General features: G+C 40.3%; 1 protein-coding gene across 2 annotated transcripts; it reads right to left on the bottom strand.

The window, feature by feature from the left end:
• Positions 1–1,317: 1,317 nt before the first annotated feature.
• On the bottom strand, positions 1,318–22,810 carry GINM1 (glycosylated integral membrane protein 1). Of its 2 annotated transcripts, none has more exons than XM_059177282.1 (8): positions 22,607–22,810; positions 17,597–17,656; positions 17,332–17,428; positions 9,496–9,647; positions 8,802–8,958; positions 8,105–8,235; positions 6,584–6,747; positions 1,318–2,019 (listed from the first exon to the last, which is right to left on the bottom strand). In XM_059177282.1, exons 1-8 carry the CDS (start codon positions 22,724–22,726, stop codon positions 1,905–1,907), a joined length of 996 nt encoding a protein of 331 aa, XP_059033265.1. In that variant the 5' UTR covers positions 22,727–22,810; the 3' UTR covers positions 1,318–1,904. The 2 variants fall into 2 exon arrangements, with proteins under 2 accessions (XP_059033265.1, XP_059033264.1); XM_059177281.1 differs by having other exon boundaries at positions 8,105–8,238; positions 22,607–22,809.
• Between the last annotated feature and the right edge of the window lie 3,919 nt (positions 22,811–26,729).

Raw genomic sequence — 26,729 nt, forward strand, 5'->3', positions numbered from 1 at the left:
TCTAGGGAATAAGACTAGCTCTAGCACCTTGGATGCCAGTAGCTAACTGAAAATTCCCGAACGTTTTTACAGAAGCAGCCAGTTGATGCACAAACCACGGCTCTGGTGTGCCTTCCTGCTTGGGGTTACAGTAGCTTCCCTCCCCTTCCTGGGAGAGCTTTAAAGACCTTTCATTTTATAATGCACTTAGAAAAATAAAAATATATATATGCACACACACGCGCGCGCACTCTTGCTTGACTTTATTCTGCTTACATTTGAGGATGCACTGTAGGCAAGCGGATGCTTGTCAGCCCGTGCTGCTCACTGTGTTCTAATGAATGAAACTCATGAACCCATTCACTCATGGATACAAAGCATAATTAAAATAGTTAATGGTGCAGTTGTAGGTTAATAAATGGAATTAATGGTTTAAAATCTTATAGGTAAGATACCCATTTAGGATTACTTTTTAAAAAATAACTGTATCATCCCAAACATAGAAAAGAGCATCATGCCATGATCCTGGGTCTTACCGGTAGGGAGGGAAGGCAGACAGGACTCTGCTTGCTGCAAATCCCACATCACACTCTCCAGTGGGCCACAGAGACTCCTGCATGGTTCTCCTCACTTGAGTCCCTATATGCTTAATGGATACAGTAGGACCCTGTCATTATTTGCAGTTAGAACTAGAATCTCTAGCATCTCAAGGTGAGGAAGGACATAAAGCAGGTGTTAACTAGCTGGGTGACTTTAGGATCAAACCAAATCGCATGCTATTATTTATTCTTCTATAATATGAGAAAGTATATTTCACAGGGCTGTTATTCCTTATTAAAAAAAGCTAGGCAAAATGAAATCTCACTCCTTCATTTCCCTACCTGTTATCCTTCCCCATACATACATATCTATTTAGCCTAACTCTAAAGGGGTTTTATTCCCCCCCACCCATTTAAGGTGGTTTTAAAAACCAGTCACTATACTCTTGAATAGTATGTTTAAAATGATGGGTTGCAATAAATAATTAATTAAACAATAGGAAATACCATTTGGAGTTTAATTAAACAATAGGAAATACCATTTGGAGTAAAGTATTATATGTATTAGATTGCATAAAATAGATGTCAGTGTGAATGATGGTTAAAAAAAAGACCAAAACACCGCTGAAGGGTAAACAGCACTAAGAACCACAAGAGCAAGGGCCTGGTTTAATTCCAGGATGTTGATGGACTCCTTAACTGATTTGAGCCCTGGTTTCAGCCAGTGTACTGTGAAAGGAGCTCTTCCTTAGAAGCAGTTCTTGCCTAGGAAATGTTTTTATACCAAAACTCTATACTGTTTTCCTCAAAAAAAGTTTATTTTAGAGTGAGAACATGTCACTACTATTTTTAAATCCTGGTGCATTCAGGTAAGTAGTCTTGGTACAGGATATAATCAAATCATGATACACTTAAGTGATTTTATACTGAGTCACATACTTAATATAAAGGCACAGTAAACTGAATAAAAAAATAAGTGTTAAATTCTTGAGCTTTTAAATTAGAATTTCATAAAGTGCTTTTCATAAAGTCTCATATATTATAGTAATTAAGTGGATAGAATTTCCTTTACAAAGGCACCTTGAAAAGTATTGGCACATGGCATTTGTCCTGCTTTTTTTTTTTTTTGGTAAGTTTGAAGTTTCTTCATGTCTTCTCTTCCACTTCATTTAAATTTCTTTAATTCATCATCTGAATAGCCAGATCTGTTACAGAATAAGGTGACTTTTAACTTGTCACTTTAAAGGTCAAGTTTTAGGCAGTTTTAGGAGTTTAGCAACTTCCCTAGTATATAAACAGATTCTTAGCGATTTAAAGAAAATTCTATTCAAGTGGCAAATTTAGAGCCAAAAGACTAATTCAGAGTCCATGATTTGCGATGGTGCTTTAAACACATGCTTTATCTTCAAGGTTTTCTGCTCTTTTTTTCTCAGGATTATCTGGAAATAAGTTGATAGCTGTGACAGGTATAACATTTGCTTTATCCAACTGAAGAGTTCCTCTGAAATAAAAAAACAGAAATTAAATATTTCCTGTCTACAGTTTCATAGTAAGACAAGGCTACCTCAAGGATCTTTACACAGTATTCTCCCTTTTGTTACTTAAGTATCTGTCCAAGGAAGAGTTCTCTGGATTGGATCCAAGACCTGTTTTGCAAGTTCAGTATCATCCCAATCAAGATGTCAACAGAAGGTAGTTGTTTATGGAACTGATCAAGCTGATTCTGAAAGTTCACAAGGGAGTACAGCAAGAATAGCTGTAACATTTTTAAAAAAGAACAATGGAGAGCAGAGACAGTTGCCTGGTTTTATTAAAGCAATACAGTAATTAAAACCATGCTAGTGGCACAGCACGAGATAAAGCAGCGAAGAAGAGAGTCCAGAAATAAGATGAATGTATGTGGGAACTGCATTCATAATAAGGTAGCATTCTGATTCACTGGGCAAATTACAACTGGAACAATGGCCTCTGTTTTGAAAGCAAAAACTAAATCATAACTAGCTTAACCTATACGCAAGTGATGGTAAAAACCCAAGTTTTAAGAACAGTAATTTTAGGACAGGAAAGGCATACTTAAGAAAAATTTAAAATCCTAAAAGACACAAAGGAAACCCATGAATTGCTCTGAGCCTAAATTTAAAACTTTTGTATGATACCAGAAACAAGAGCAAAAGACAAATCATAATCTGGGATTAAAAAAAAATGTAATAAGACAAACCACAGGAGACTCTCAATCTCACAAAACAAACTGAGACATTGCCGGAGGGAGAGAGTGGTTGGGTTATGGACATTGGGGAAGATATGTGCTATGGTGAATGCTGTGAAGTGTAAACCTGGCGATTCACAGACCTGTACCCCTGGGGCTAATAATACATTATATGTTAATTAAAAATTTTTTAAAAATTGTAATAGATATTATGTGTGTAAAACAGATAAAGGAGCTCCCACATACCAATGATGATAGAAAACAAAAGAAAAACAGGTAAAAGTTATAAACAGGCATGTCACAGGAGAAATACACAGCCAATTATCACAAAGATGCTAGACTCCACTAGACCTGGGCTAGTGAGGACACAAGGAAAAAGAAAAGGCAAGTTAAAATGAGACTATATTTTTGTCCACAGTAGCAAAAACAAAAAGACTGCTGTCAGCTGTTGATAAGATACACATACTCTTTGACCCAGTAATTTCACTTTTAGGAATCTATCTCTGTAAATACACATGTGCCAAGAGATATGTGTACATTTAACAGGTACACGAGAGCATTATTGAAAAGAACATGAAACTGGAAGATACCTGAATGTCTAGTGGAGGAGGGGTTACATGATGGCTTAGCTATGCTGGAAAACACTATGCAGCCAGGAGGACCAATAAGCAAATACGCATGCTGAGAGGAAAAGGTCTTAAGGGCGAGGTTCCCATATGCACCAAGACCCCTGGGGTGGTGCTGCAGACTCATGGGCCCTACAGACTGTTTTAGATTTTCAAGATTTCATTTGGAGGGTAGCTTACAGTTTCAACATCAGGTTGTACTACACATTCCTTTCAATGAGGTCAGATCTTTGCAAAGCTGGACTTTGGCAGCTGTGATCAAAAGCAACACTGTATAAAAGCTAGTGGTGGACAGGAAGTGAGGGTGGCAGTGTCCCATCTGATTCCAAGATAAGAGTTTTCTATAGGGCCGTAGAGGGGCGCACACAGCCCATTTGCAAATATACGTAAGAATGATATACATCTAGGGGCGCCTGGGTGGCTCAGTGGGTTAAAGCCTCTGCCTTCGGCTCAGGTCACGATCCCAGGGTCCTGGGATCGAGCCCCACATCGGGCTCTCTGCTCTGCAGGGAGCCTGCTTCCTCCTCTCTCTCTCTGCCTGCCTCTCTGCCTACTTGTGATCTCTGTCTGTCAAATAAATAAATAAAATCTTAAAAAAAAAAAAAAAAGAATGATATACATCTCTATGTAAATTAAGAAATAAAGGGGCGCCTGGCTGGCTCAGTTGGTGGAGCATGTGACTCTCAATCCCAGGGTCATGAGTTCAAGCCCCACATTGAGTGTAGAGACTATTTAAAATAAAAATAAAGCATTAAAAAGAAATAAAAATTTTTCTTTTAATTTTCATCTGGCCTTGATAAGGGAACCAAGGAAAAAATTACTGGCACAATGAGATAGCTATGTACCTGTCGTTAAGTGAATAGGGCAATGTGAGGGACAGTTAAGAATCTAGCTGATAAACAACCTTATTATTATAAACATAATACTTTTGTTTTACCCAAGTGGGATCATACTGTTTACTCTACCATACATTTTTATCAATACACAGAATTTGGATAAAAGATGCACACCCTAAAAGTTAACCACGATCACCTCTAGTTACAACAATTAAAAAACAGAGAAATGAAGAGGGATTTTAATTTATGCTCTCTGTATTTCTATATTGATGAAATATTTTACTACCAGAAAGTAACTTTAGTACAACTGCCATTGATGCAAGTATACTGCAAATCTGGTTTTTAATTTTACACTGTATCTCTTCCCACAGAAATGTCTATAACAAAACATTTGGTAAAAGAACAATTAAAAAAAAAAAAGTGCAACATAGTTTTCTAGGCAGGTTTGCCTAAAAAGTTCAAAAAAGGTCCTAAGCTTCCTGGCAGTCAAAGGAAAAAGGAAGAAACTATTAAGTTCCAGAATTTTCATTTTCAGAAAGAAATGGGAAATGTGAATTCTTCAGGGGAAACCAAACTAAAAGTTGGGAGAGATACTAGTATTTCTTTATTCCACAGGCTCTTTGCTTGCATCATGGCCTTCTAACAAAGCCTCTAAGGTTTTAGTTCAATATTACACATAAAGCAATGGGAGTTTCAAAGACCTTACGACAAGCAAGTAGAAAAGCAAATGTCTGAATTGAATCTTTTTTTCTTTCCTATAAATCCTAGGATTTTTCTAAAATGGTACAATATAACTTAAGCCAAAAACTGTGGTCATTTCTATCTACTGAAAATTATTTCTATTAAGACAACTAAAATGACTATTTAACTTATTAAATTTCTTTTTTTCCTAAGTAAACTCCACTTCCAACATGGTGCTCCAACTTGCGACCCCAGGGATCAAGAGTTGCATGTTCCTGCAACTGAGCCAGCCAGCTGCCCACTGCCTGTTCAAATTGTAAAAATGCTAACAATAAATTCACTTTTACATGTATAAAATAATTTCTTATGGTTAAAAAAAAAGCCATACAGGGGCACCTGGGTGGTTCAGTTGTTAAACGTCTGCCTTTGGCACAGGTCATGATCCCAGGGATACTGGGATCGAGCTTGGTGTTGGGCTCCCTGCTCAGTGGGAAGCCTGCTTCTCCGTCTCCCACTCCCCCTGCTTGTGTTCCCTCTCTTGGTGTCTCTCTCTCTGTCAAATAAATAAAAAATCTTTAAAAAAGAAAAAAAAAAAAAAAAGCCATCCAGAAAGGGAAACCAAGTGTCTCTACCTCTACCTCTGTTCTCATTCCCACTCATTAGAAGTAACTTATTTTGTCATTTCAGAAGTTTTTTGTGCATTTATATACGCATATACATAATACTTTTGTTTTTAACCCAAATGGGATCATATGCTACGCAGTGTTTTCCCCCACCTAATAGATTTTGGATTCTTTGCTTCTCGGCTGCACAGAATCCCACTGCACATGGGAACTGCTTGCTAGTCAGTTAAACCACCATTGATAAACAGTTCAGAGGTTTCCTCTTTTGCTTTTGCTTTGTTACAAGCTTTGTTACCTCAAAATTGATACTTTGAGGTAGAAGGGCGCCTGGGTGGCTCAGTGGGTTAAGCCTCTGCCTTCAGCTCTGGTCATGATCTCAGGGTCCTGGGATCGAGCCCCGCGTCAGGCTCTCTGCTCAGCAGGAAGCCTGCTCCCCTCTCCTTGCCCCCCGCCAGCCTCTCTGCCTACTTGTGATCTCTCTCTTGTCAAAAAAACAAATAAAATCTTTGAAAAAACAGATAGATGGAGGTAGAAAATTATACATGGTGAAGCCCTTGTTTCACTTGTTAGTCTAACATTGCATTTTCCACTAAAAGGCAATGTTTCCTTTCTCTCTCTCTAATAGGCTAAGATGTTAGAGGGTAGAGTTTGTCTTATTCACATCTGAATCCCCAAGACAAGTGTCTTGTTCATGACAGATATCCAATAAATGTTTTAGTTTTGTTAAAGTTGGAAGACAAGCTAGGAAAAAAGCAGACATCATTTTCCTTCCATCTCGTCTTACAGCCTTCCTAATATTTATATTTTGTACTCTAAAATACAGTAAATACAACTCGCTTTTTAATCATTAAAAACACTAATGCTGTTTAAAAATAGTAACTACTGGGGTACCTGGGTGGCTCAATCAGCTAAGCAGCTGCCTTCCACTCAGGTCATCATCCCCGGGCTCTGGGATCGAGCCCCATGTCAGGCTCTCTGCTCAGTGGGAGCCTGCTTCTCCCTCTCCCTCTGCCTGCTATTCTGCCTGCTTGTGCTCTTTCTCTCTCAAAAAAAAATAAGTAAATAAATAAAATCTTAAAAAAAAAATACTTACTTGTATTCACAAACTGGGAAGAGCACCTTTAAGATGGTTATTACCACAAGTGCTCCTATAATTCCAACCACCATGACGTTCAGAAACATAAAGAATACTGGAAAAACACTGCTCCAGAACCTACATAGATCTTTTCTGAATTTTTCCATCCATTGACACATCACCTAAAAGAAGAGTTTTGATTAGACAAGCCAAGTACCATCTGATCTCTAAGAGACTTTAAAAATTATGTTATAGTTTTAAGCGTTGATAAAATTCTGCATCTTGACTATCATGCTGGTTACATAGGTGCCTACATTTATCAAAACTTACCTAACTGTACATTTTAAATGGGCGCTAGTTTATTTTAAAATATACCTTGATAAAATTATTTACAATTTTAAAAATTATGTTCTAGTAATACAGGTATAGGAATGTTATTTTGTTATCCTTTACAATTATTTATACTATTGTGTATAAATTAAGTGAAAGTTGTTGCTAAATGGTAAGAGGTTTGGCTAGTCTACGCCAAACAGACCAAAGGCAACCATGGGTTTCTAATAGTTGAACAACGGCAGGAGAGAAAGACAAACATGTTAGTGGCTCTTGGCCCAGATGGGAGGTTCACTGAGCACAGAACACGTCAGAACAGACACTAAGGTGCACAGACAGGGAGGGAGGCATGTAGGCAGACTGAGGTGCTGGCGTTCAGGCAGCAAAAAGTGACCAGAGTTTCTACAACAACCCCAAGTAGGCAATCCCAACTGTCGGTGGGAACCTAAAAAAGAGTCTTTGGAATCCTTTGGACCACAGTTCTTGCTCACTTAAACAGAAATTATTTCAAGTAAGAGGCTGAGCTAATACATACAGAAGTATCAAGATACTCAGTGTGAACCCTGTATATATTTCCAGGCAGCCGTACCATGCCCCTAGTAATACAGGAGTACTTAATTGGTGGAAATACATCCTTACATTTGTACCCGGTGTATTTAATCCTGGTAACAACTGCATGATTTTACAGATTAAAGTGGATGCCCCATTGCACAGATAAAGAAAATGAGGTTAGAGAGCCTAAGAACTTGTTCAAGATCACATAACTAGTACGTGGCAGGACCAGGATTCAAACCCATGTGGTCCAACTCCGGAGAGTACACCCTTCACCATTTGCGCTCGGTCACTGTGAAGATCCTGAGGGCCCCAGGCCTCTGTGTCTGTGTGTGTGTGTCTGTGTGTGTGCGCGAGCACATGCACATATGCTCGAGATGGCAGTCACAGAATCAATAAACAGGAATATGGGAATGACTCTGGAGCTGAAATTCCCCCCAGAATGATATCCAGGGACTTGATGATCATTATCTAACTGTATTATTAAATAGAACTTGAAAAGAAAATGGGACAACCTGAAAGCCTCCCACTGCAACAGTGAGGAGCCCACTATTAACATTTCACACTCCTAGTCCTCGTGGTTTCCACCTCATCTGAGATGCTGTTTTGTTCTACAGATGTCTGTAATAGAAAGATAATCCTGAATACCGGATGTACCTTGTAAGAAGATGGAGGCTCTGCTCTGAGAGGAGTCTCAGGTAGCTTGCCAGGGAAAGCGTCTTCATCTACGGTGGTTTCCACATTCCTGAGGAGATACTGGCTGGTGGTCTGCAGTGAGCTGACACCTTCTACTGAGAAGGAAGAGCCATGTCACCAAAACGCTAGGTACACGCTAGTGTCTCTCTTCCTAGTTCTACTGTTACTATGCCAAACACATATAGGATACTAAGAATATACTTTCCCATCCATAGGAGGAAAAAAATAACATTTCACTGTTCATGTTTAAATGCCAGAAAGGAGCCATAGACTCAGACACTAAGAGGGAGCTACACCAGTTATGATTCTACCACACAGAACACAGAAGTCCAAATTTCAGAAAGTTGCATGTTTTGGTGGAAAAAATGAATTCTTCTTTCTCTCAATATACCTAAATGATATTCTGATGGTGTATTTTGTGACGACTGCCCAGAGTAAGGGTACCTATTTACCACAAAATGTCACCAAACAGTCACTACTGATCACTTTTTGTTTTGATCACTTTCTATTAAGACTCAAGATAGGTTCCCGGAAGTTCTTAAATGTTATAAAGCATTTCTGAAAGAAGCCTACTTCCAAATATATTAACTATGATTAGAAAGCTATCCACTAAAGAAATAATTTCCATAATACTTTAAGTAACAGCCTTTCAAAGTACCTTTTTTGGAGAGGTTGGGAAGGGTAAATAAAATGTCGCTGTCTCGGGAAATAGAATACAGCATGCTTTCCTCCAAAGGTAGGGTGTAGTTTGAATGTCTGAGTATCGCCTGGTTCTTAACTAAAATATCAATTTCAGTAACGTCTTTTTGTTGAGCCTAAGAAAGAAAAAAGAAACAATTACCCTTTATTTTAAATAATGGCACAACCCCATAAGAATCTAAAACTAACTTTTCCTCCTTTGTTGTATTTAACTAAAAAACTTATCCAGTTCACAATTACTCTGCATTCCCTGCACTTTGAGGCATTTAATTACCAACTTTAATCTGAGTGTTTTAGCATTCAGTATTGGAAGCTTGCTCTCTGTCCCATTTCATCTACTTAGCCAGGGGAAAATGTGGCAGAGCTATAAAAATTATTCAATCCCTTCAATCGCTTTATTTACTAATGTTTATAATATTTTAAAGTGATATAAACATGTATGAATATAGTCATTTTTTAAAACAATTAAAGACTTCAAATGCTAAACAAATGTTAAAACAAGTAAAAAATTCTAAATGCTTGCAGACAGGCAACATTGGGGTAACATTCTTCCTTATAAGTCAGAAATAAATAGTACAATAATGTAACACATGCATAATACCCAGCATAAATCTTTAGGGTTTAATTCTCAATTAATAATCATATTATCGTACCTGTTTTCCATCGATCTCTACTACCTCTTCTTGAATGACAATTAGTTGCAAACTGGAACCAGATGTCATAGGCCACTCATGAACTAAAATCCTTACACTGACAATTCCAAAATATTCTTTTTCCTCCACATTTTCCAGATTTCCATTCTTCACTATAAGAAAAAAAAGTAGTGACAGCTTTGAACAAAACAAATGCCACCAAATCTATTGCTGTGTTTGATTATTTTGATGACATCTACATGGAACAAGACAGTTGCAGAACAATTTCTTTGGCTTTCTCAATCTCTGACTTCACTGATGTTACAGAATTTATGAAAATAAAGACAACTCGACAAATCCTCACCATGCCTACAACAGTTGTTGAAAAGGGATAAATGCTCGATAGTCTTTAGACTACCACACTAGCAATATCATTCCTATTCCTTTACATAGTTTGTCAAGGAGGAATGAACAAGGCATAACTACTTACAAAGCAATCAGAAGACAGAGCTAATCCCATGTAACAGTAAAGTAAGTACATTCATCCATCCATTCACTCATTCACAAACTCCAGGGATCTAGGGGCCCCAAAGCAGTGAGGACACTAAGTTGTTTTCTCAATTCTTTCTCCAGTAAGTGACCTGTTGCTGTTGGAGGGCAGGGATGAGGGAGAGGCTGGGACCGCCCTGTAATTCCTCCCCACTAAGGGACAATGGGGCAGGATCAGCTCCTCTCTGGTGGAGAGCCTCCGAAACCACAGCAGTGGAGGCGGGGCGTGACAGCTGCAGCTGGTCTACAGAGCCAGCGGTGACCTTCCAGAGGCAGAAAACACTACAGAAAAAGATAAATCAATATACATCAGTGAAACCAGTGGAAAAGGAGCATTTAGCTTCTCAAACGTTAGTCTCTCAAATGTTATCGTCTGAGGACAGTCAGCCAAAACCAAACCCAGATGGATAGTCTGCATACAGATCCAGCTGTTTAAATTGATTCTATGCGGGGCGCCTGGGTGGCTCAGTGGGTTAAGCCGCTGCCTTCGGCTCGGGTCATGATCTCAGGGTCCTGGGATCGAGCCCCGCATCGGGCTCTCTGCTCAGCAGGGAGCCTGCTTCTTTCTCTCTCTCTCTCTCTGTCTGCCTCTCTGCCTGCTTGTAATCTCTCTCTGTCAAATAAATAAATAAAATCTTTAAATAAATAAACAAATAGATTCTATGCTCTTCCCTAAGATCCTTAGGGCTCTTCCCTCTATCTGGAATGTTCTCTACTACTCCCTCGCTTCTCATCCATTTTTAATAAACTCCTCTTAAGTAGTTCTAGCTATTATATCCCTGTATCTCTGAGTTCGTGCCTTTTTTTAAGCACTTTCTTGCAGTGTAGCTCTTGGTTTATAAACCTGTCTCCTTACTAGGTGGCCTTACCCTGACAGTACATGTCAGGTTCGATGTTCTGTGTCTTTTATTCAGCAGTGATTCCATTTAGAATGAGACATACATAATTTAAAATAAATATGCCATCATCAGTTACCAATACTATTCAAAACCAGTCTAATGGTTCTAAATCCCAGTCTAGGGGCTCTAAATCCTGTCTATGCATCAGAATCCACTGAGGAATAGTACAGATGCCCAAGCCTCATCCCAATCAATAAATCAAAATCTCTGGGGGATACAGACTACCACTTCTAACTTTTGAAATAGGTACAGATATTTACATTAAGATCCAAGTGACCTAAACTTTTAGTTCAACCTAAATCTTCACAAAACTGTTCCTCCTTGACTTCCCTGTTTCTGTAAATAAATCCACCCTCCTCCAAACTCGCAAGGACAGAAGTTAGGAGGTTACATTTGACTTCTGCTCCCTCATTCTCTGTATCCAGTTAGTTGCTTCCTTCAGGCCACCCCAGGTCTAGTCTCTCTTATATTTCTCCCTTCCACCAGGGGTGGGGTTGGGGTAGGGAGTGGAATATGTCGTTCAATAACTCTCAACCAACATAATGGTTACCTAACTATTCCTTTCTTCAATCCCCCTCCCTTCAAAGCATTCACACAGAGGAGCCCGATTAATCTTCTGTAACAAGTTCTGACTACACAGCTGCCTTGCTCAGACACCTCCAGCAGCATCCCTCTGACTTGTTTGGTAGTTCTCTGAATGGTCCTTCTTCAGGCTCCTTCTGGGGGCACTTGCTGCTCTCTCATTCTGGTCTGCCTAACCTCCCTCCCTCCCCTCCTCTAAGGCTTCTAGCTGTAAAACTTTCCTTCTCTTCCTCTGTGGTCCATCTCTGTGTTTTCCCTAGTTGCCCATTGGTCCTGCTCATAGAACAGCATGCTTCTTGTCAGTGTATCTGTCTGCTCAAAGGCTGTGCACAAGGGCACAAGAGATTCAATAGAGGGGAAAATGCAGTCATATAAAGACATCAAGGTGGTGACTCTTCAGCCCCCAAATCTGGCACCCCTGCTGGAGAATAAAATAAAATTAAAAAGCACAAAAGCCCTTGATATTCTGATTTTCCTGACTATGGTAGGCAGCTTTCAAAAATGGCTCTCTACAACCCTTGAGTCTGGCAATTCATGTCCTTGCATTATTCCCTTCCACCAAGTATGGTCTGGACCCAGTCACTTGTTTCTAACAAATAGAATAAAGTATATGTGACGGGAAGTCACTTCTGTGATTAGATGATAAAGGTTGCAGGTTCTGTCTTGTGAGGGTTCACTCTTGCTGGCGGCCTCCCTCGTCCTCCAGCCAATATAGCCAGCTGCCATCTCGTGAGGTGCCCAACAGAGAGGTCCATGCGGCAAGGGAAGGAGGGAGGCCTCTGGTCAACCTCCTGCAAGGAGGAATGGAGGCCTCAGTCCCACAGTTCTAAATCCTGTCAACAGCCGTGAGCGAGCTACGAAGCAGATCCTCCCCAGCAAAGCCTTGAGAGGACTGCAACCTTACAGGACAGCCAAATGTCCCAGGTAGGCCAAGCTCAGATTCTTGACCTACAGGAACCAAGAGACTGTTGTCACCTACTAAGTTTAGAACTAAACTATTACAGAGGGCAGCTGGGTCACACCCAGTGGCAAATTCCTAATGAATATGCCATCAATGGAATTATTACTTAAACCAACAACAACACTTCTTTTCCTAGCTAGGAAGAATTAGCTTGTTGTATACTAACCTTCTCACTGAGAGCCACCAGAAAAGATGTAAAAATAGAAACACTCATATACACTCAAAACCCACATCTGTCTAGAGGCAGCAGACAGCTAAAAAGTCAGCCAGCGCCCCCACAAGGCATTTACTGATTCTCAAGCTTGACAGCTAGAGAAGCTGCAAAGCTCAATAGAAAGTAAGGACTCAGAGGCAGAGAAGCTAAACAGAGCTGAATGGGCAGATTTGGGCAGTCCCACACAGAGGGGTATAAAATAAAGATTATGGCTACAAGATCCTAGAGAGAAGGGAAGAAGAGAAGTAAGCGAACATTCTATGCAGTCTTCTCCTGCAGAAACATGTGCTTATTAGTAAGTCGGGTGAGCCGAGAAACCAAGCCTCTATCTAAGACACTAAGAAGCTAAGCAGATCCCTGGCAGGCTTATGACAGTGAAGTGTGAGGCCCACACAACAGAGGCCCTCATAATCACTTCCGGTTTTCACTCAGGACCTACGATGAGCTTCATCTGGGGAAAAGCAGTTAATAAGAAATAGACTAAGCCTCACAGGGATAAGAACCCAGCCTTCAGTCAGCCCAATCCTCGACTTAAAAATTATGGTATTCTTCCCCTTATTATCATGACTGCCAGGGGCTAAAGTCAATCCTCTCTGGAGTAAGATAATAATATCTGGAGACTTTAGAACTTTTTGAACACAATATCAAAAATACATATTTTGAAGGAGAAGGATCAAAAGAAAACACAGATCCAGAGGGGCTCAAAAAACTAGACTGGGCAGATTTTAATTTTAAAGTTAGGGATGGCTGGGTGCCTCAGTTGGTTAAGCGTCTGACTTCAGCTCAGGTCGTGATGATCCCAGGGTCCTAGGATCAAGTCCTGGATCAGGACTCAGCAGGGAGCCTACCTCTCCCTCTGCCTGTGGCTCTCTCTCTCTCTGACAAATAAAAAAATAAAATCTTTAAAAAAAAGAAAGTAAATCTTACTTTAAAAAGTAAATAAAGTTACTGAAAGTAATAGGTTCAATAAAATAGATGATAGGGGTGCCTGGGTGGCTGACTCAATGAAGCATCTGCCTTAGACTCAGGTCATGATCTCAGGATCTCCCTTCCTGCTAGGTAGGGAGTCTGATTCTGCTTCTCCTTCTGCCCCTCCCCTTGCTCGTGCTCTCTCTCAAATAAATCAAATCTAAAAAAAAAAAAAAAAAGAAAGGAAAGAAGGAAAAGAAATTATGGGTGCCTGGGTGGTGCAGTCTGTTGGGCACCCAACTCTTGGTTTCAGCTCAGGTGGTGATCTCGTGGTTGTGGGATCCAGCCCCCAGTGTTGGGCTCCCATACAGTGCAGTCTGCTTGAGACTCTCTCCCTCCTCCCTCTGCCCCTCAGACCAGGAACGCCCCCCACCCCGCCTGCTGCCCCACTGCTCATGCATACTCTAAAATAAAGAAATAATCTTTAAATAAAAGAAAATAGGTGGTAAAATGAATAATTTCACCAGGTAAGTGCAAGCTACTAAAATCAAAATTAAAAATATAAAATTAGGGTGCCTGGGTGGCTCAGTGGGTTAAGCCTCTGCCTTTGGCTCAGGTCATGATCTCAGGGTCCTGGGATCGAGTCCCGCATCGGGCTCTCTGCTCAGCGGGGAGCCTACTTCCCCCCTCTCCCTCTGCCTGCCTCTCTGCCTACTTGTAATTTCTGACAAGTGAATAAATTAAAAAATCTAGGGAAAAAAAAATATATATATATAAAATTTTTTAAAAAATTGGGGTGAGAGGGGGGAAGAGTTGGGCCAGTATCCAGGGCCTGAGCAGGAGATGGAAAAGAAAAGAAAAATGAAAAAAAAATTTTTGAAAGAATAAAATGGACATACTAGATGTAAAGTCCAGTAAATGAAGATAACTCAATTAGGCAGAGCTAATGAATTAGTGTGCGGGGAGAATGAAAATAAAAGAAGGATAGAAAAAAACAGAAAACAGTATAAAATTTATATGGAACTTTATGAAAGAGTCAAACATACATGTATGAAAAGCAAGAAGGGAATAAGGAGGAGAACTTATAGTACTTTTTGAAAAGAAAATGCTCAAAAATTTTCCCAAAAAGACAGGAAGTCACAGATTAAAGAACCCTACACCTGGGTACATCACAGTAAAACTACTGAAAACCAAAGACTAAGAAAAAAATATTAAAGGCAGCCAGGAAAACAAAACAAAACCTTATTATCCATCCTGGAGCAATGAGCCTGACATTCTCAACAGAAACTCCAGAAGTTTTGAGCGTATATGTGTGTGTTTCTTGTTCCCCTTCATCATTTCTTCACTCAGGAAGGAATGAAGAGAGATGGAAAGGGCAACCACTGAGGTAAACATAAGTCATTACTGGACTACACAAAATAGTAAGAACAATTATGTTGTATAATCATGGGCATGATGCATAATATAAATATTTAAGAACATAAAGAGGTAAAATGTATGACAGTAACAGCAAAAATGTAGAAAGGGAATAAATGGAGTTTCCATGTTCTGAGGTTCTTGCTTTGTTTGAGAAGTGATAAAAATACTAGTTTATTGATCTCAGAGGTAACCATTAAAAAACAGGAAAATAATATAAAACCAACAAGATAGAGGGAAATGATGAAAGAAAAAATAAAAAACCCAGAAGAGGGCCAAAAGGAGAAGAAAAAGGGACATGGAATAGGTGGGACACAAACAGGAAACAAATGATTCAGATTAAAGATTTTTTTTTTTTTTAAGATTTTATTTATTTATTTGACAGACAGAGATCACAAGTAGGCAGAGAGCCAGGCAGAGAGAGAGGGGGAAGCAGGCTCCCTGCCGAGCAGAGAGCCTGATGTGGGACTCGATCCCAGGACTCCGGGATCATGACCTGAGCCGAAGGCAGAGGCTTTAACCCACTGAGCCACCCAGGCGCCCCTTCAGATTAAAGATTTAAATTAAAGAAAGATTTAAATCCAAATATATTAGTTATAACATTAATAAAAATAAATCAAAATCCCAAATAAAAGATGGATTGACAGATTGATTTAAAATAAGATCAGTATATGCTGCTTACTAGAGATTCACTTGAATTGTAAGGACCCAGAAAGACTGAAAAAAAAAAATAGAAAGCTACCACACAATCCATCTTCCTCCCACCTGCCAGGCCAAAAAGCAATTGCTGTTAAAATAATATAGATAGGGAGGTGAACCATGAGAGACTATGGACTCTGAAAAACAATCTGAGGGTTCTGAAGGGGTGGGGGGGTGGGAGGTTGGGGGTACCAGGTGGTGGGTATTATGGAGGGCACGGATGGAGCACTGGGTGTGGTGCAAAAATAATGAATACTGTTATGCTGAAAATAAATAAAAAATAAATTTAAAAAAATATATATAGATAAAGTTGACTTAAAGGCAAAAGTATCACTAGAGATAAAGACATTTTATAATGATAAAAAAGTCAACCTACAAGGAAGACATACTACTTCAAATCTGTATGCATTTGGTAATGTTGTGTCAAAAGACAGAAAGGAAAAATTGACACAGCTGGGAGAACAGACAAATCTACATAGTGGAGATTTAACATACATTCTCAGTAACTGACAGAGAAAACAAATGAACAAAAATCAGTACTTCCCTAACAGACTGAACAATACAATTAACAAAAAATTTCACCCAACATATGTAGAACACCATATCCAAGTAATCATACGATGTACTTTCTTTTCAAGGACACCTGGACATCACCATTTCCTAAAACCGACTATCTGCCAAGCCACAAAGCAAGTCTCTGATTTCAGAGGTTAAAATTATACACCGTGCACCTCTGATGACAGAGGTGGAAACAGTAAAAAGTTCCAAAATGTTTAGGAATTAAGCACTGTAACTTCTAAATGACCCACAGGACAAGGGACTCTCACTACAAAAAACTGGAAAACACTGTAAGCCAAATGACTATAAAAGTACATAACAAATTAAGTACAAAATACAATTATTTAGAGAAAAATTTACTGCCTTAAATGCATATATTAAAACAGGTAGTAAGACTACTGTAGATATTTCTCATATTCCTTATTTCCTTCAAATACTGTGGTACAACATATCTGCTTGTCTTTAAACAACCCAAGATTTTAAAAGATTAAAAAAATATTATCTGAGGGGCGCCTGGGTGGCTCAGTGGGTTAAGCCACTGCCTTTGGCTCAGGTCATGATCCCAGGGTCCTGGGATTGAGCTCCACATTGCTTCCCCCTCTCTCTCTGCCTGCCTCTCCATCTACTTGTGATCTCTCTCTGTCAAATAAATAAATAAAATCTTAAAAAAAAAATTATCTGGACATAAGGGTAGAAGCTACCAGAGAATTAGAGCAACAATTCATTTTTCTCTTTATTTTCTCCACACTGTGATAAGCACTCCTTCAAGATTTTGCCTCTTACTTGTAAATCTCCACTTATTACCCCTCTTTATATTCTTACATTAGTATCAACCAACCAGAAATGCAGCTCTGGACAACAACAATCTCATGAGAAAGAAATGTGAATATGCCAGGAATAACCAAAATAAAGTAGGATTTGAATTTTAAACACATTAGTGTTATTATATGCTCCAGTAATGATGTATATTATTAATTTAAAATGAAAATACATCACAAAAAAAACCGTGTTTCACAAATTTAGTATTACTAAAAACAGAAAAATTATGGAAATAATTTAGTAGTACTCACCTATCAAAGTCTGACAGCTTATTCGGGTTACACCACTATTTACAGGGAAGTCATTTACATATACCTGTCCACTCTCATAGGTTATGTTAAGAACAACCTTAAAATAAAGCAGCATATACATTAATTCCAATGGTTTATAAATGATGACAAATTCTTCATGTAAAAAATACATTATCTAACTAAATTAGACGTGCAGGGAAAAATAATAAGAGGCTGCCTACGACTTAGCTCAGTGATACTAAAACATAATCAAAAGGAGACAAACCTGTTCTTTGGATACCTCCCCATCATCTTTCAGGGTAGTTACATTAATTCTGATGTTGTCCTGTAAAACATACATGAAGTGAATAGATATGCATTTCACCAAGCAAGAATAGCTCAATTCTTTTTTTCTTTTTTTTTTTAAAGATTTTATTTATTTATTTGACAGATCACAAGTAGGCAGAGAGGCAGGCAGAGAGAGGAAGGGAAGCAGACTCCCTGCTGAGCAGAGAGCTCAATGCGGGGCTCGATCCCAGGACTCTGGGACCATGACTGAGCTGAAGGCAGAGGCTTTAAACCACTAAGCCACCCAGGCGCCCTTCAATTCTTTCTTTTCCCCTCAACTATATTTAGTATAATCACTCAAAACATCAAAAGAACATTTTTTAAAGCCCAGCATTTTTATTTTTACAGCCTTTATTATGCCCTTATTCACAATTCCACCTTCTCCTAATCTGTATTTTTTCCACTTAATTATGAAATGTCACATTTATGAGTATATAATATGCAAATGGAAAGTTCAAGAGAAAAACTTAACACTCATGTACCTACTACTGAGGTTAAAAACCAGAGTATCGTCTACACCTTTTAAGTCTCCTGCGTGACCTTCTCTGTCCTGTTCCCACATTTTCATCATTTCTTGCTTTTCTTTATGGTTTTATTGTGCTTTTCTCTCTCCAAACAATATGTTGTTTAGTTCTATGTGTTTCTAGGCTTTATGTAAGTGGAACAATTTTGTATGGATTCTTCTGGAACTTCTTTTATTTAAAATTTTGATGCATGCAGCTGAAGACATTTATTTCCAGTGCTGTGTAAAAGCCCATCATATGATTACCAATTTACTTATTTGTTCCACTATCCATGGACATTTGAGTCATTTCCAACGTTCTCATTTTCATAAACAAAACTGCTCTAAACCTTCTTTTTCTTTTTAAGATTTCATTTTAATTTATTTATTCGACAGAGAAAGAGAGACAGCAAGAGAGGGAACACAAGCAGGGGCGTGGGAGAGGGAGAAACAGGCTTCCCACTGAGCAGGGAGCAGGATGTGATGTGGGGTTCAATCCCAGCACTTGCGATCAAGACCTGAGCTGAAGACAGACACTTGCCATCTAAGCCACTCAGACGCCCCCTTCTTTTTTTTTTCCTTTATTTTTTTCCTAGTAATCTCTACACTCAACGTGAGGCTCAAACTTAAAGGCCACGTGTTCCTACTACAGCCAGCCAGGCACCTCTGCTTTAACCCCTCTGAAATAGGACCCCTTGTGCCCGTGGACAAGTATGTACTGTTCACAATCCTTGAGAGGCACTAAATGCTCAAAAGCAGTTACTCAAATATTTAAGTTTATTAATGACATGCTTTCTAAAGAGAAGAAAGCACTATTTTAATAAGTATTCACCAATACTCACAGGGTTCACAATTTGTCATTTGAAAAACAAATCCTTCCCTAAGTTGACTCACAGTTAGGCACTGTTATCTAGAATAAAAAATATTTTTTTCCAGGGGGTATTCTTTGAAAATAGGAAAATTATTCATAATCAAAATAATATACAAGAGTATCTCTTGGCACCATGACTATCTCTAATACTTTATACACTTCCAACAAATGAGAGAATGAGACTGAAGCACCTGTGTGAGGTTGACGTGATTATACTCAAGGAACAGAACTCTAGCATGGAAAGTCCATACCATACATTTGGTACACTTGCCAACCTACATGGGGGCCTACGAAGCTTCAGAACCAGCCTGGCTTTCTCCGGGTCCATCCTAATCTAGAACTAAGCATGGGCCAGAACCAATACACCCATCTCTAGAACAAACCAACACTCAGTAAGTCATCAAACTGGTGGTTATAGTTTTTGTGTTCTAATTCCAGCCAAAAATTCCTCTTTTCAAACTAGAGGATCTGTCAACTATACACTCTATTGTTCTTCTAATAGCCCTGGGAGAACCCTCCAATGATAGCATTCTAAGAAACCTTTTCATAGCTTCTGCCTTTCAGTAGTGAACATACACTATTTTGTTAGTAATTTACTGCACTTACATAGATCACTTGCCTAGTAAAATCTGGGGTTTGTAAAAGACAATTAACAGACACTATCCTGCTGTATTTTGCAAGAACCAAATTCAATTAAATTTTTTAGTCTTCTGAATGATTTCATTTCAGAGGTGACCCGGGTCCCTTACTGCCTTCTGAGCCCAAGTTCAGAGATAGGTCCTATTTCTTGCTCTGAGAACCTCTGACTGAACTGGAAGTTCAAGCTTGTGAGCCAGGATGGCAGAGACTTAAAGAGTGGGTGGCAGAACTGAAGTTTCTACCCACCCATTTTCAATTCTTCTAATTCCTTCACTCACAAGATGCCCAGCTGGTACACATAGCTTCCTAAGGACAAAGGTAATAGATACCTCATTTAAAATAAATGAATTAAGTCTCAGGGAAATATATGAAATAAATATTTACACATATAAGAAAGTATGTGTCTTCTGGATGTCTCTCCTTGGTGACAAAATTATTTTAATATTAGAAGCATGTACTATAAAAATTTGCATTATTTTACAATCTGTGTAACCTCAACTTCTAACAATTGCACATGTAAACAAAACAGAAAAATGCCTATAATCCAGTAGCTCTGCATACTGAGGGGATATAGAGGGAATTTTCCTTTCAGTTTTCTTATATTCACATCAGGTTAGACACAAAAATGAACAGATGAGCAGATACATGATAAAGCATAAAGTATAATAAAATGTTAACGTTGGCCTAAGTTTGTGCTATTCAATATAGTATGTACCCAATAATCACATGTGGCTATTTACATTTAATTAAAATTAAAATTTAGGGCGCCTGGGTGGCTCAGTGGGTTAAGCCGCTGCCTTCGGCTCAGGTCATGATCTCAGGGTCCTGGGATCAAGTCCCGCATCAGGCTCTCTGCTCAGCGGGGAGCCTGCTTCCTCCTCTCTCTCTCTCTGCCTGCCTCTCTGCCTGTATTTATTATAAATAAATAAAATCTTTTTAAAAAAATTAAAATTTAAAAACTTAGTTACTCAATCGCCCTGGTCAGCCACATTTCAAGCACTCACTAACCACAGTAGTCTAGTGGCAACTGTAATGGACAGAGCAAACACCATCATTATACCAAAGTCTACTGGACAGACCTCATCTAATCTGGTGGCCACCACAACATTCTTTCAAATGTTCTGTATATTTGAAATAGGGTTGCTTGGGTGGCTCAGTCGGTTAAGGGTCAAACTCTTGGTCTCAGCTAAGGTCTTGATCTCAGGGTCTTGAGTTCAAGTCCTCCTGCACTAGGGCTTAAACATTAAAAAAGGAAAAAGAAAGGAAAAGAAAGGAAGGAAAATTTAAAAAATAAAACATTGAACAATTTAGATCAAGAGGCTTCAGTTTCCCATATAAACGTTTCCAGGGAATGCGATTCTCCCTCTCCCTGCTCAGCATTCTTTCATCTATGAAATTCTGAGTTTAGATCTGGACTTTTCAAAAGTGGAAGGATGGCATAAAAAGGGAGAACTAAAATGATGAGCTCACTAAGCTCACATTGCAATGTACTTTCAGCTTGCAGTCAAAATGCATTTTTCTCAGACTATATGGGGACAGACTTAAGTATCCTTGGATTCACAAGGGACTAAGATGAAGCTTTAAAATTTGGAAAACAGGGGGGCCTGGGTAGCTCAGTGGGTTAAAGCCTCTGCCTTCCGCTCAGGTCAGGGTCTCAGGGTACTGGGATCCAGTCCCGCATCGGGCTCTCTGCTCAGCCAAGAGCTTACTTCCCCCTCACTCTCTGCCTACTTGTGATCTCTGTCTGTCAAATGAATAAATAAAATCTTTTTTAAAAACGGGGGAAAAAACTTTTGAAAACAGTGGAATTCCAGGACTTTAAGAATCATTTCATTTTTATTTGGTGTCTTGGTGCTCAGCGATCACATTCATATTTTTGACCGGTTGCACTGTGATCCATATACAATTTTATATACAAGTGGTTCTTAGGGCTTGCATTGTTGTGCCTTCCCGAAATGCCCCAACAGAACTGAAAGTGAGATATGCTCCTTATTTTTCTTCTCAGAGAGAAAATAATGTCATTCAAAGTAAAAAAAAAAAAAAAAAATTTTTTTTTTGAAGTGATATTTATGCTGTAAGTCACCCCTGAATTTAGAGTATTCAAGTCTTGAGCGGTAAGAAAAAGTATACCTATATTGTTTCTTCTCATTCTGGGAAAACTCCCATTTTAAAATCTTCAAACTTTTCCCAACCATACATTCAATCGATGAACGGCAAATACTGGTTTATTTCAACATGACTGCCCCGCGAAAGCAAGAAAAACCAACCACCCTCCAGTACCAGGGCGCAGTGGTTATCCAATTTCAACTGCTTCACAATCAGCCTGGGGGGCTTACCGACGACAATGATTCCTGGGCCCTACCCGAAAGGCATGGGATCAGTGAGTCTCCAGCCTGCTCCGAGTGGATGCTGGTGCGGCTGGGACCCGGAGTAGGCGCATCCCGGAGCCCTGCACGCCGCGGAGGAAGGCAGTGCTTCCCGCCGCCGCGGGAGCAGACAGGTGGCCTGGAATCGCTCTGTCTTCTCTCCCAGCCACTTCGACGTTTCCCGAACACTGAGCGGCCCCAGTGCCGGCTCTACCCCGGGAAGGCGCCATTACACAAGGCTGGGAGCCCTTGTGATCGCGTACTTTCGACGGCAAAATCCCCTCCGGCGGGCAACGGCTGGGACTGCCCTAAGAATCCCCAAGTTTCGCGGCACTGGGCTTAATCACACATTAAGTAACCCTTTTCGCTCTCTCGCTGCCGTTTCCCAGGCTGCCCCCATTTCCTTGGATGCTTCTCCCCACTCCTCTCTTGGACGCCCGGACCCCTTCCCCTGGCCCGCCGGCCGGTGGCAAGAAGAGTCGATGCGGACACCGATCCTACAGCTCCGGCCCGGGCCTCCCCGGAGGGTCCGTGCGAAGGAGCGGCCGAGCCGCGCCCGCCCTGCCCTACCTGCGGGGCTTGGGGCGGCAGTGGCAGCTCCTGGGTAGCTGTCCTCAGCCACCCGGCGGCCGGCAACACCGAGAGCAGGAGCAGCCGGAGGGCAAACGACGCCGGCGGAGAACCCTCCATTTTGGACAAGCCAGCAGCGGCGGACGGCCGGGAGCTGAGGGCCGAGCCAGCCCCAGGAGCGGGGCGGGGGCGGGGCGAGGGTGGGGCGAGGCTACCGCGGGGCGGGACCCTGGGAGGCGGGACCCTGGGAGGCGGGACCCTGGGAGGCGGGACGGAGCGGGGGCGAGAAGAGCCCGGGAACTTGCGGGTGGCAGCGGACCGCCCGGGACGGGGAAAGCAGACTGCGCATGCGCGCCTCCGCGAAACGTCGGGAGGGTGGGTGGAGTCAACCGGGGGAAGGTCCTAGTGGGTCTTCGGACTGGCGGGCCAAATTAGAAGGAACTGCTGATCCGAGGGAGTGAAAATGTTTTCATTGACATGATTTTAAAATTAGTATATACTAACGAGACTAGTATATATACGTATGGAAATAGCTATAGCTCTGCGTGTGCATATTTCACATATGTATAAACTGAAGTAATGATAATGTCGCAGAATTGTCATGAGGGGGAATATGTCACGAGGGGGAATTTTATTAAATCAGTAGTTCTCACCCATGACTGCACATGGGAATTGCCTGGGCAGTTTTTAAAAATTACTGATTGTGGGGTCTTACGGGGCACCCGAGTTTCTGATTTAGTTAGTCTGGGCTGCTGTTCTGGCATCTGTAGTCCCCCGAGTGATTTATTGTGTTAGGGTGGAGGGTCAACCACGCATCAAAGGTTCAACATTCAGCGGATCCCTGCAGACGCCGTGGTAACAGCACTCTCCACCTGAGCTCTCGGGGCTTTTCTATTCAGTTCCTTAATCTCCTTTATCTACAAAATGAAGATGATAGACTCCCTCCCACTTTGATATTGTTAAAAAATATTTTATGAAACTCTCTAAAGCAGAAAATGCCAAGGAAGATATTTCAGATTAATAGGATTGAATATTGATTGAGAACTTGGAGACATTGCCATTCAAGGCAGAATAAGAAACATTCAGCCTTTTTTTAACTTTTGACATGGAAACAACACAAATCTATGTATCCCTCTTAGCCCTTCTTCTTTATCAACCCCTCTCCCCATGTCTGCTTTTCTAGCTAGGGTAATTATAAAATCTTTGTAGGGTATACTGCAAAAATCAACTAGCTCCTTGCCTACTGTGAGATTCGCAATAACGTTATTAACCTGCAAGTGGTTTCTGCAGTGAAGTTCCACCCACTCTTGGGTTCCAACTACAACCACCTGGTTTTCACTCTATTTCAGACTTCTGGAATTAAAAACGAATCTGGAGATCAGAACACATGACATGTGGATCTGCATAATTTGAATCAGTAATATGTATAAGATTCTAAAGTACATTTATATGAAAAAGTAGACAGGGAAAGTGAAGTAGCTTGTTTCCCAATAGATTCTGCCCCATGGTCTGATGATCCATTATCTTTCCATTTGTCTCCATGGCTAGCTCTGAGCCCCAGGAAGGCTGTGGACAAAAAACAGTAAAAAAGCCTGCTAGAGTTGGAGTTTGTTGGAGGTTTTGGCACATACCAGTGGCAGTTCTTGTCCACACCAACTAAGTGTCCTACAATTTAATTCAATTCTGATATTATCTCCCTAGAGATTGCATCAGATCCCACAGGATCGGGGCTCCCCTGAGACAGCCCCAACCTACTCTCACCCACACACACTTCAGATGCCAGTTGCAAGCCCAGGTTATTACCTGTACTTCTGACCAATCAGCTACAGAGCAGAGGTTCCAATGACCCCCTCCAAGGACTGGATTAATTTGCTAGAGCAACTCACAGATCTCAGGGAAACACTTAGGTTTCCCCATTTGTTAAAGGATATAATAGAAGATACAGATGAACGGTTGGAAAGACACGCATAGGTAAGGTATGTGGGAGAGGGCAGAGCTTCCATGCCCTCTCCAGGCATACCATACTCCTAGCACCTCCCCCTATTCACCAGCCTTGAAGCTCTCTGTACCCTGTACTTAGGAGATTTTAATGGAGGCATCATCAATCATTAACTCCATTTTCAGCTCTTGTGTCATGTCAAGAGAATGAGGGACAGGGCTGAAAATTCTAAGCCACATCCTGGTCTTTCTGGTGACCAGTCCTCATCCAGGAGCCAGCCAGAAACCCACCCAGAATTAGCTCAGTAGAACAAAAGACACTCTTATTACCCATGAGATCACAAGAGCTTCTGAAACAAAATTGAAGACCAATATTAGGGGTGCCTGACTGTTGAGTTGGTAGAGAATATGACTCTCAATCTTGGGGTTATGAGTTGAAGCCCCACATTGGGACTAGGACTTACTTTAAAAAAAGAGAGTCCAATCTTTTTCTCATATATTTTAAAAAGATTTTATTTATTTATTTCACAGACAGAGAACACAAGTAGGCAGAGAGGCAGGCTCCCTGCTGAACAGAGAGCCCAATGCGGGGCTCCATCCCAGGACCCGAGGACCATGACCTGAACCGAAGACAGAGGCTTTAACCCACTGAGCCACCCAGGTGTCCCAGAGAGAAAAAAAATCATCTCCAGAGAGAAAACAATTTCAAAACAAGAGATGCTCCTAGTGTTTGTATCATTAAGGAAATTAACAGGGTTTCAGGATCTCCATGGTAGGAACTGGGGGCAAAGACCAATATATATTTTCTATTAATTCACAGCATGCCTTTTATATGCAAAACAATCAATCCAGAGCCTACATTTTGAATCTCTTCTTCTTCTATCAGGCTTTTACAGTCAAGGAAGCAATATTCCTCTGTCCTAATCATCCCAGGACCAGGTACAAGACAACTAGAGATAGCCTATATACCCCAGAGCCCACCGAAATTGTTCACACTAGCCAATTCTAAACCTGTTTATCCTACTTTGTCTCACTTTCCCCATAGAAACCAGGAAAAGGACTCCTGCCTATAGTTTTCTCTTGGCTCCTTCAACATCCTGACCAACCCTTGTACTTTTTCTATTTGGTCCTGCATGGCATGGTGTGTGCCCCCAAACCCATTGTGAATAACAAACTATCTTTTCAATGGCAGTCATCTCCTGACCTGTTGGCTTTACTGTACATGCATAATAATAAAGCCCACATTTTAAAACACCATATAACACCTATGGAAAACGTCAATGCTAAAATAATCACAACAAAGAAAAAGTGGTTGAAGTCCTTGACAAGGACAGGCAGATGAAGAAGCAGCTAAAGATTGCTTCCAACAAGGGCAAAATGTCCTGCTTTCCAGCCAGCCAGAAATGGTCTCTAGCCCTTGGACTGCCACTGTCCCAGACATCTTACTGAAAATGTAATGACAACAGTGACTAGGATGAATCTTAGTTCACCAATCTGAGATTCCTCAGGGTGTGAGGTGTGAGGGGAAACGGCATGAAAAGAAACAGAAGTTGAGTAAAGAAAACCATGCTGGACTTGCCAAACACATGAATGCTTCTGCAAAAAATAATATTATATATGATCATAAATATGTGTTTTTGTTGTTCATACATTTAGTCATTTAAAATCAGGATTTTACCTTTGGCAATTTTAGTAAAGCTACAGACATTTGAATGTGGTTGTTCAGATTAATATATGAAATGATGTCAACAGAGAAATTGGTTGTAATGGTTGATGATGGTGATATTCGGAAGGCAATACACATTTACTAATCTTTTCTCTAGACTGAATCTACTTTAGTAGTTACATTTGGTAGAATTGTGAAGGATGTATCTCGTTTCTTTTCACCTATGTATCTACTGTATAAACCACGTAAGTATTTATACCATTAGAATTTAAAATGTAATAAGATGCTGATAAGCATGAACTATATAACATCATGAAATATTTTCCCCATGAAGGTAGAATATTTGATATTTAGTGATATATTATTGTGTCTATGTATGTATATATATTCAGTATAACATAATTTGAAGATATAGCAAATTGCACACTGAAAAATAAATAAGGTATTCTATCTTAGGCTTAAGATATCACACCTAGGCCTGGAGTTTGCAAAAGAGTCTGGTCATATCATTTATAGTGA

The sequence above is a fragment of the Mustela lutreola genome, chromosome 6 (genome assembly GCF_030435805.1).
Source record: "Mustela lutreola isolate mMusLut2 chromosome 6, mMusLut2.pri, whole genome shotgun sequence".
Taxonomy (NCBI): Eukaryota; Metazoa; Chordata; class Mammalia; order Carnivora; family Mustelidae; genus Mustela; species Mustela lutreola.

What these genes read in the sequence shown, in the direction of transcription:
- GINM1 (XM_059177281.1), bottom strand. Translation starts at nt 22,726, where the DNA reads ATGGAGGGTTCTCCGCCGGCGTCGTTTGCCCTCCGGCTGCTCCTGCTC. An exon ending in AAGCTGTCAGACTTTGATAG is followed by an intron (nt 9,648 to 17,331) that starts GTGAGTACTACT and finishes TTTTTCTTATAG; the next exon opens with TGAAGAATGGAAATCTGGAA. An exon ending in TTCCCAGTTTGTGAATACAA is followed by an intron (nt 2,020 to 6,583) that starts GTAAGTATTTTT and finishes TTTTTATTTCAG; the next exon opens with AGGAACTCTTCAGTTGGATA.